We start from the raw sequence: 10,991 nt of genomic DNA on the forward strand, positions 1-10,991 counted from the left end.
TGAACATAGAGGTGCTTGTATCTTTTCAAAATGGAGTTGTCCAAATATATGCCCAGGAGTGGGATTGCTGGATCATATGGTAATTCTATTTTTAGTTTTTTGAGGAAGCTCCACACTGTTTTTCCACAGTGGCTGCACCAACTTACATTCCCACCAACAGTGTAGGAGGGTTCCCTTTTCTCCACACCCTCTCCAAGTTTTGTTATTTGTAGACATTTTAATGGTGGCCATTCTGACCGGCGTGAGGTGGTACCTCACTGTAGTTTTGATTTGCATTTCTCTAGTAATTAGTGATGTTGAGCATCTTTTCATGTGCCTATTGGCCATCTGTATTTCTTCTTTGGAGCAATGTTTATTTAGGTCTTCTGCCCATTTTCTGATTCGGTTATTTTGTTGTTGTTGTTGTTGAGTTGTATGAGCTGTTTGTGTATTTTGGAGATTAAACCCTTGTTGGTCGCATCATTTGCAGATATTTTCTCCCAGTCTGTAGGTTGTCTTTTCTTTTTGTTTATGGTTTCCTTTGCTGTGCAAAAGCTTGTAAGTTTGATTAGGTCCCATTTGTTTATTTTTGTTTTTATTTCTTTTGCCTTGGTAGACGGACCTAAGAAAACAGTGGAACAATTTATGTCAGGGAATGTTTTGCCTATGCTCTCTTCTAGGAATTTTATGGTGTCATGTCTTATGTTTAAGTCTTTAAGCCATTTTGAGTTTATTTTTGTGTATGGTGTCAGGGTGTGTTCTAACTTCATTAATTTACATGTGGCTATCCAGCTTTCCCAACACCACTTGCTGAAGAGACTTTTCCCCATTGTATATTCTTGCCTCCTTTGTCAAAGATTAATTGACTGTAGGTGTGTGGTTTTATTTCTGGGCTCTCTATTCTGTTCCATTGATCGGTATGTCTGTTTGTGTGCCAATACCACGCTGTTCTGATTACTGTAGCTTTGTAGTATTGTCTGAAGTCTGGGAGGGTTATGCCTTAATATAGAGTCAGATTTGTCCTTCCTGGGACTTCCCTGATGGTCCAGTGGTTAGGACTAGGTGCTTCCATTTCAGGGGCATGGGTTTGATCCCTGGTCAGGGAACCAAGATCCCACATGCTGGTGGTGCGGCCAAAAAAAAAAGACTTGTTCTTCCCTATTACAAATGGCCTGGGCTTCCCTGGTGGCACAGTGGTTGGGAATCCTCCTGCCAATGCAGGGGACACGGGTTCGAGCCCTGGTCCGGTAAGATCCCACATGCTGCAGAGCAACTAAGCCCGCATGCCACAACTACTGAGCCTGCGCTCTAGAGCCCGTGAGCCACAACTACTGAGTCCACTTGCCACAACTACTGAAGCCCGTGTGCCTAGAGCCTGTGCTCCACAACAAGAGAAGCCACCACAATGAGAAGCCCACACACTGCAACAAAGAGTAGCCCCCACTTGCCGCAACTAGAGAAAAGCCCACGTGCAGCAACGAAGACCCAACGCAGCCAAAAATAAATAAATTTATATTAAAAAATCAGTGCATTTAAAAACAAACAAACAAATGCCCTGCCTTGGGGCACCCCAGCCTCCTGGAACCTCTGCCAGCCTGGAACTAACTGGACACTCAGATGATAGATATCCAGGCAGTGTGAAGCAGCCTCACAGAAGTGATTTCTCATCTGGGAACAGGGGAATCGTAGTACCTGGGAGCTGGAGCTCGGGCTTTGGCCTGCCCGAAGCAGCCCCCTCCTCCCCAGCCTCCCTGCCTCTGCCCTACTGTCTTCCCTGTCCCCCCGTTGCGGGCTGAAACAGCATCTCAAAACAGGAGTCTATGTGGTGGTGACTGGTCTGCTGGAAGCTTCCCATGGCTCCCTGTCGCCTTTGTGTTAAATATCCATTATGACCACAGCCGGACGCAGCTCAACGTGGTGACCTCATCTCCTGCTCCTGAATACTCAGCCTTCCTGAATTTCCTCCAATGCTGCCATTCCTTACTGCCTCAGGGCCTTTGCACAGGCTGTCCCTTCTGCCTGGAAAGCTTTTTTTTTTTTAAAGCAGACATTTTTTTTTGTAATTTATTTATTTTATTTATTTTATTTTTGGCTGCATTGGGTCTCCATTGCTGCACGCGAGCTTTCTCTAGTTGCGGCGAGAGGGGGCCTCTCCTTGTTGCAGTGCGGGGCTTCTCATAGTGGTGGCTTCTCCCGTTGTGGATCTCGGGCTCTAGGCATGCAGGCTTCAGTAGTTGTGGCTGGAGGGCTCTAGAGCGCAGGCTCAGCAGTTGTGGTGCACGGGCTTAGTTGCTCTGTGGCATGTGGGATATTCCCGGACCAGGGCTTGAACCCGTGTCCCCTGTGTTGGCAGGCAGACTCTCAACCACTGCGCCACCAGAGAACCCCCTGCCTGGAAGGCTCTTGCATCCTCCTTTTTTTTTTTTTTTTTTTTTTTTTTGCGGTACGCGGGCCCCTCACTGTCGCGGCCTCTCCTGCTGTGGAGCACAGGCTCCGGACGCGCAGGCCCAGCGGCCATGGCTCACGGGCCCAGCCACTCGGCGGCACGTGGGATCCTCCCAGACCGGGGCACGAACCCGTGTCCCCCGCATCGGCAGGCGGACCCTCAAACACTGCGCCACCAGGGAAGCCCTGCATCCTCCTTTTTACTTAGAGAATTCTTACGGGCCTTTAGCTCTCAGCTCACACATCCAGGAAGTCCAGACCAGGCCACAGCCTCCTTTTTTGCATTTTATAATTTATGTTTGTTTACAAGTTTCCTTATGGGTTATCTGTCTCACCCACTTGCTTCATGCAATATCCCTGGGGCCCAACATGTAGCAGGTACATAAGAAACGTTTGCTGACTGACACGGAAGAAGGGGGTGGGATCTGCTGGAAAGGAAAGTGAGAAGCTTGAAATTCTGGTCACCTGCCCCTCCCCATCCTCCATGGAACCCCTGGTGCCCCCACGGAAACCACTTTGAGAACCAGTGGTTTGGGTCAGCCCTTTTCCCTTTATGGATGGGTCAACTTTACACCCAAAGCCATGTGTGCTTCGAGGCCACAGGGGAGGCCAGGGTGGTGACTCTAGTCCCCAACTTCCTCCACCCCCTCCCTCATCAGGTCTTATGGTGGAGATTAGCAGAGTCCCACCTTTGCTTTTAGATGATGACCCGGCTCATGGGACAGGACACCCTGTGTCATCTGATGGCAGTTGTGGTGGTGTTGGGCTGAGCTGTGCTGCGTCTATAAATAAGTCCATCTCCTTCTCCTCCCTGGTGTTGCCTCATCCACACCCTGGGTGACAAGCTGTGACTCGGCCCTAAAGTTCCTGGTCAGCTGCTTGCCGTCCTGCACAGTGTCCATCCAGGTAAGGCCTCCTGGGGAAAATGTCCCCTCTCCCAGGAGGCATCGTTGCCCCCTGGGAAGGGCCTTCAGGCTGCTCTCCCCGGGGTCTTTCTGGGTACCAGGTGCGCCAGAGGTGTAGCAGGTGTGGGAAGTTCTGACTGATTTGCCAAACCAGGAGGAGCAGCATTTCTCTCCCTGTCTGTCTGTCTCTCTCTCTCTGGCAAAGCTCTGGATTAGAACCCCCGCTGCTTCCTGGCCCGCCCCCCCCCCGCCCCCATCAGCAACACAGAGCCCTTCCTCCTTCCCACCCTGTCCTGTGGGAAGAGGACCTGAGGTGCAGGGGAGCAGGGGGAACTTTGTTTTGTTTTTCTGATCTTTGCGGTGTCCCACCATCATGGCGTTTTTCAGTTCCTTTCTAGGAAAAAAAATATCTCCAGTTCCACTTGGGTGGGATCTCAGCCCCCGGCCTCCCACAGCCCCCGGCCTCCCACAGCCCCGTTCCTGGATCCTCGCTTCTCAAGGTCCCTGCCAAGGGCCTCCATGCCTCCTAGGAGGAGCCACCATAAACCCAGGACAAACAAACTATATCCATCTTAAGTACATTTCCGCATATTAACCTTCTGTGCACGGCCAAAATCCCTGGCGGCGCAAAGTAGCTGGTGGTCAGAGTTCAGCCTCCATCCCACTCCTGCTTGGGGCTGTCTCCCCAAAGGCCTGTCTTTTGGGTCTCTTTCCAGAAACTTTGGCATGAACGTGTAATTCCAAATAGCGCTCCCTTTTCATCACACAAGGCCACCTGCCAGCTTCTCCCTCTGCATTCGGGGGGGTTATGCCAGCTCTGCCCAGTAGAAGGAGCCCGCCAGCCATCAGGGTCTTTTTATTTTTTATTTTTATTTCTTTATTTAAAATTTTATTTATTTAATTTATTTATTTTTGGCTCTGTTGGGTCTTCGTTGCTGCACACAGGCTTTCTCTAGTTACGGCGAGCGGGGGCTACTCCTCGTTGAGGTGCGCGGGCTTCTCGTTGCGGTGACTTCTTTTGTTTTGGAGCATGGGCTCTAGGCGCGGGGGCTTCAGTAGTTGTGGCGCACAGGTTCAGTAGTTGTGGCTTGCGGGCTCTAGAGCGCAGGCTCAGTAGTTGTGGTGCACGGGCTTAGTTGCTCCGCGGCATGTGGGATCTTCCCAGACCAGGGCTCGAACCCATGTCCCCTGCATTGGCAGGTGGATGCTTAACCACTGCACCACCAGGGAAGCCCTATTTTTAATTTTTTAATTTTTTTTTTTTTTTTGCGGTACGCGGGCCTCGCACTGTTGTGGCCTCTCCCGTTGCAGAGCACATGCTCCGGACGCGCAGGCTCAGCGGCCATGGCTCACGGGCCCAGCCGCTCCGCGGCATGTGGGATCTTCCCGGACCGGGGCACGAACCTGTGTCCCCTGCATCGGCAGGCGGACTCTCAACCACTGCACCACCAGGGAAGCCCTATTTTTTAATTTTATTTTTTGGCCACGCCATGCAGCATGCAGAAGCTTAGTTCCCCAACCAGGGATTGAACCTGTGCCTGGGGCGCAGAGTCTTAACCACTGGACTGCCAGGGAAGTCCCACATTATTTTTTAAACTGTGGCAGAATATATGAGAAACAAAATTTGACATTTTAACCATTTTTAAGGGTGCAGTTCAGTAGCGTTAAGTATATTCCCAATGGTGTGCAACCACTGCCAGTATTTCGAAAAATTTTTCATCACCCCAAATAGAAACTTTATATCCAGTAAGCAAAAACTCATTCTCCTTCCAACCCTCCCAGCCCCTGGTAACCGCCAATCTACTGTCTGTCACTATGAATTTACCTATTCTAGATATTTCATAGAAGCAGGATAATATAATATGTGTCCTTTTGCATCTGGCTTATTTCACTGAGCCTCATGTCCTCAAGGTTCATCCATGGTATAGCGTGTGTCAGAATCTCTTTCCTTCTTAAGGCTGAATAATGTTCCATTGTATGGATGGACCACATTTGTTTATACACTCATCCTTTGATGGACATCTGGGTTGTTTCCAACTTTTGGCTATTGTGAATCACGTTTCTATGAGCATGGATATACAAATATCTCTTAGACTCCCTGCTTTTCAGTTCCTTTGGGTAGATATCTAGGAGTGGAATTGCTGGGTGATATGGAATTATGTGTTTAGCCTTCTGAGGAACCGCCAAACTGATTTCTGCCACATATGTAATTTTCAACTTTTTACCAAACACATTAAAAAGAATAGAAAGGTACCAGTAAAATTAATTTTAATGCTATATCTTATTTCACCCCATACATCCAAAGCATTATCTCAATATGTAATCGACATAGAAAATTACTAATGAGATATTTTACATAGGATATTTTACATTCTTTCTTTCATATGAAATCTTGGCGATCTGGCATGTATTTTACACTTGAAGCCCGTTTCTATTTGGATGCTAAATTTTCAACGGCTGGAGTGAAAGGGGTAGTGTTTAATAAAAAAAATTGTTTTGTTTTATGTTGTTCAGTTTTGAAATTTACATTTGAAATTTACTGACTTTCACAATTTCTGTTCCTCTGTTGCATTAGCCACATGGGGCTAGTGGCCCCCATATTGGATGGTGCAGATTTAGACCCAGCTACTTAATTCTGGAACCTGTTTTGTATCAGGCAGGCATGGATTTACCATGAAGTGGATGAAGCTTAAGCTTCAGGGACCCCTAAATAAAGTTTACTTTCTGTATCTAAGTCTGGACTCAATTTTGTTTGCCGTTTCTTAGAGAGGCTCCCAAAATATGGAAATTCAGCTTCCAGAAAACCTGGATCCACCCTGCAGAGCTGTGCCAATACAGTGGCTTTATTCATTTTTTTAAATTTTATGTTAATTTTTTTTTTTTTTCGGTACGCAGGCCTCTCACCGTTGCGGCCTCTCCCGCTGCGGAGTACAGGCTCCGGATGCACAGGCTCAGCAGCCATGGCTCACGGGCCCAGCCGCTCCACGGCATGTGGGATCCTCCTGGACCGGGGCACGAACCCGTGTCCCCTGCATCGGCAGGCGGACTCTCAACCACTGCGCCACCAGGGAAGCCCTAAATTTTATGTTAATTTTATTGGAGTATAGTTGATTTGCAAAGTTGTGTTAGTTTCAGGTGTACAGCAAAGTAATTCAGTTATACATATACATATATTCATTCTTTTTCAGATTCTACTCTCATATAGGTTATCACAGAATATTGAGTAGAGTTCCCTGTGCTATACAGTAGGTCTTTGTTTGTTATGTATCTCATATATAGTAGTGTGTGTATGTTCATCCCAAGCTCCTGATTTATCCCTCCCCACCATGTTTCCCCTTTGGTAACCAGAAGTTTGTTTTCAGTATCTGTAAGTCTATTTCTATTTTGTAAATATGTTCATCTGTATCATTTTTAATTAGATTACACATATGAGTGATATCACATGATATTTGTCTTTCGCTTTCTGACTTACTTCACTTAGTATGATAATTTCTGGGTCCATCCATGTTGCTGCAAATGACATTATTTCATTCTTTTGTATGGCTGAGTAATATTCCATTGTATATGTGTACCACATCTTCTTCATCCATTCCTCTGTGAATGGATATTTAGGTTGGTTCCATGTCTTGGCTATTGTAAATAGTACTGCAATGAACACTGGGGTGCGTGTATCTTTTCAGATTATGGTTTTCTCCTGATATATGCCCAGGAGAGGGATTGCTGGATCATATGTTAGTTCTATTTTAAGTTTTTTCAGACAAAGATACCGCAATACCAAAACCAGGCTTTATTCATTTTTCATAACTGCATAGTATTCCGTTGTCAGAAGGGACCCTAATTCGACCAGTCCCACATCGATGGACAGGTAGCTTATCCAAAACGCCCTTGTTTTGTTGGCATGTCTGTGGGTATTTGCACCAATCCCTCTGGCCAGAGGGTGAGTGCATTTCAAATAATGAGTCATTATCCCTCATTTCCCTTTCTTAGAAATTCTGGAGCAGCACATGCTGTCCAGTAGAAACAGAACACAAGCCACATGTGTAATTAATATTTTTCTAGTAGCCACCGACTTTAAAAATGTAAAAGACGCAGGTGAAATTAATTTTAATAATATGCTTTCTTTAACCCAACAGATCCAAACTAGTATTATTTAAATGTGTAATGAACAGAGGAAGTATTGAGATAATTTTACTGTCTCGTTCTCATCCGAAGTCTTAGAAACCAAGGTGTATTTTACACCCCCAGCACACCTAATTCGGACACTCAGTTTTTGTCGTAGATCCTTGATCTGTAATTAGACTCCATAAAAATGTCTCGTTGGAGCAGATTTGCCCTTCCAGGAGGTCCCAAATGTACTGTCAAGTTTTTCAGTCATTGAATTGGCTATCAGAGGCTGTTTTTGGCTTTGCCTTTATTTTTTATCTTGAAGTTGTCTTCGATTTACAGAAGAGAGAACCTTTTTAAATTTTAATTTATCATTAAAAACTCTGTCCAACACAACAGCTGCATTTCAAGGACTCAAGAGCCATAGGGGTGCACGCGATGGTGCAGATACAGAACATTTCCACGATAGCAGAAAGTTCTAGTGGACAGTGCCAGGCTGTAGATCAGAGAGCTCCACCTGCAAAGAGGGAGAGGAGTTTGGAATTACATTAAGAGGAGAGAGTTTGGATTCTGGATCATAAGGGCTCTAGCTGTGTGTATTTGGGCAAGAGACATATCTATCGCTCAGAACCTCCGTTTTCTTATCTGTAAAATAGGTGGCTCCGGGGCCGCAGGAAGTGGAGAGGGGCAGGACCGAAGTCCTAGATTCCGCTCTGGTGGTTGGGCTTTGGAGTCTGGGAGGACTTTGTGACTGCCTGCAGGGACGGAAAGGACCGGGGAGTGGAAAGACATCCGTCAGGCCAAGAGGCCACCCAGGATCCCCCAGTGCAGGACCAGGGGGGCCATCTTTGGATGCTTATTCCCTGAGCACTTCCTGTGCTCTCCCCATAAACTTGTCAGGCTCTCCGTCACCTCCGGACCTTTACGTTGGCTGCTTCGTCCACCAGGAATGCCCTTTCCCCCAACTCCTACACTACCTGGTGAGCCATCAGATAACCTTTCAACGTAATCACATTGTACCGCTCCCAGACAGAGCCCTGGCTCCAAGCCTCAGCTCCAGGGCACTGGGGAGCATCTTGTAACCAGCTCTGTCTTCTCCCTAGGCTGGGAAAGACTCTGGGAAAGCTGGGAAAGGGCAGGGTCAAGGTCAAGGTGGGACCCGAGAGCCATCGGGACGTATCCCAGGTCCAGAGGGCATGTGGCCTAGTGGGTAGGAATGAGTGGACTCTGAAGCTAGATGCTTTTCGTTGGAATTCCAGTTCTGCCATTTTCTTGTATTGAGTCCTTGGCCTCAGTTTTCCCGTCTGTAAAATAGGGATAAGAACAGTGCCTCCTACCTCAGGACTCATAAAGATGAACTTGGGTAACCTGCATCTGCCCTCTAGGCATGTGCTATTATTTTTGTTAGCAGTAATGCTGTGTTCACTGTCCCCTCCTCCCAGCTCCTCTCTGACCCATGGATCCACCTGGCTGGGCCAAGATAAAATGTTCCTGGCACTGTCTCCCCGGGCTGTTGCTACAGCTGCTTTTGGCTCCGTGCTTCTTCTCCTACCTGCGTGTGTCCCGAGACAAGCCCACATGGGTCCCCGAATTGGGGACCCCCTCCCAGGCCACTGAGGGGCCCTCCACCCACCTGCCTCTGCGTCTCCTGCTGTGGACGTGGCCATTCAACACCGCGGTGTTTCTGTCCCGCTGCTCAGAGATGTGGCCCGGCACAGCCAACTGCCACCTGACCGTCAACCGCAGTGAGTACCCTCAGGCGGATGCAGTCCTTGTGCATCACCGAAAGGTCAGCTCCAGGCCCAAGGCACAGCTCACTCCTTCCCTGCGGCCCCCCAGCCAGCGCTGGGTCTGGTTCAGCATGGAATCGCCCAGCAACTGCCCCAAACTGAAGGCCCTGGATGGCTACTTCATCCTCACTGTGTCCTACCGCCAGGACTCAGATATCTTCACGCCATACAGCTAGCTCGAGCCATGGCCTGGCCAGCCTGTGGACACACTGGTGAACGTCTCGGCCAACACCAAGCTGGTGGCCTGGGTGGTGGCCAGCTGGAGGGCGGACTCAGTCAGGGTGCAGTACGATCAGAAGCTGCAACCTCACCTCCAAATGGATGTGTATGGACGCTCCCACCTGCCACTGCCCCAGGAGGTCATGACTGAGAGGCTGTCCCAGTACAAGTTTTACCTGGCTTTTGAGAACTCCTTGCACCCTGAAATATATCACGGAGAAGCTGTGGAAGAACGCCCAGCAGGCCTGGGCCGTGCCAGTGGTGCTGGGCCCCAGCAGGAGGAACTATAAACAGTTCCTGCCACCCGAAGCCTTTATCCACATCGAAGACTTTCAGAGCCCCAAGGACTTGGCCCAGTATCTGCTGGCGCTGGACAAGGACCACACCCGCTACCTGAGCTGCTTCCGCTGGCGGGAGACGCTGCGGCCCAGGTCCTTCAGCTGGGGCTTGATGTTCTGTAAGGCCTGCTGGCAGCTGCAGCAGGATCCCAACTACCAGATGGTGACCAGTATCACGTCTTGGTTCACGTGAGCCAGCCAGCCTGGGGCCTGGGCTGCTGGGCATCTGGGGACCTTGGTGGCTGGAGCTCTCCCTTACCTGGGGCTTCCCCTACCGGGCACCTCTGCTGCCAGGAATGTTGCTTCCGTGGGACCTCGCTTGCTAGGAGCTTCACCTGCTGGGGACGGGGCGGTCACCTACCAGGGGCTGTGGCTGCTGGGCACCCACCAAGACACTCACCCCCTGGGGAACTGGCCTGGGTGCCCCGCCCGCTGGTGATGGCTCTGGTGGATTGGCTTGTGAGTACTGCTGCTCTGTCAATGAACCACCTCGGGGGTATGCAGGTTGGCAATACTGACCCCATTTTCCAGATGGGAATGCTCTGAGGAAAACTGGTGTGTCCTCCCTTACTCCAGACCAGCGGTTCTCACTCCGGGACGATTCTGCTCCCAGGGGATGCTTGGAGTGTCTGGGGACATCTGTGGTTGTCACAGCCTGGGGGGTGGGCTGATAGCATCGAGTGGGAGGGGGCCAGAAATGCTGCTCAACAACCTACAGCGCCCGCCTGGGAGACTGGGGCGCAGGGCGGGTAGGACTGGGGGCAGGGCTGTCTGGGGGTCCACGTGGGATAGGGCTGGGAGAAGGGGACGTTCTCCACCCAGCGCAAGGATAGAGGGGGGGCAGGAACTGCACCCAGAGGAGGGCAAGGGGAGAGGGTGTGACACGGCACATGTGACTGTGAGAGCGAGTGTGACGGGATGACCACAAGGGGCTTGGAGTGTGGGTGGGCGTGGCCGTGTGTGACTGAACAGGCAGCCCCTGTGTTCTTGCAGGTGACCTTGAGGACGCCCCTCTCTGAGTGTGCCTGACCACTGAGCATGTAAGCATGTGGACCGTGGGTCTGCGTGTGATCCTAAGCCCTGTGTGGGTGGCAGTCTCTGTGCCGAGTGTGAGAGTGAATGTGTGTGTGTGTGGCGTGCACTGCTGAGAACCCCAGCCTTGGGGTCTGCGGGGGCAGCCCTGTTTACGTTCCAATTCTCTAGTGGGCTGG

The 10,991-nt window shown here is 49.8% G+C and overlaps 1 protein-coding gene across 1 annotated transcript; it reads left to right on the top strand.

The window, feature by feature from the left end:
• The first annotated feature begins 8,889 nt into the window (after positions 1-8,889).
• Positions 8,890-9,973, top strand: LOC132485759 (3-galactosyl-N-acetylglucosaminide 4-alpha-L-fucosyltransferase FUT3-like). Its single transcript, XM_060092348.1, is given in 2 exon segments — positions 8,890-9,648; positions 9,650-9,973. Coding segments are annotated over 2 exon segments (1,083 nt in total).
• The last annotated feature ends 1,018 nt before the right edge of the window (positions 9,974-10,991 follow it).

The sequence above is a fragment of the Mesoplodon densirostris genome, chromosome 3 (genome assembly GCF_025265405.1).
Source record: "Mesoplodon densirostris isolate mMesDen1 chromosome 3, mMesDen1 primary haplotype, whole genome shotgun sequence".
Lineage (NCBI taxonomy): Eukaryota > Metazoa > Chordata > Mammalia > Artiodactyla > Ziphiidae > Mesoplodon > Mesoplodon densirostris.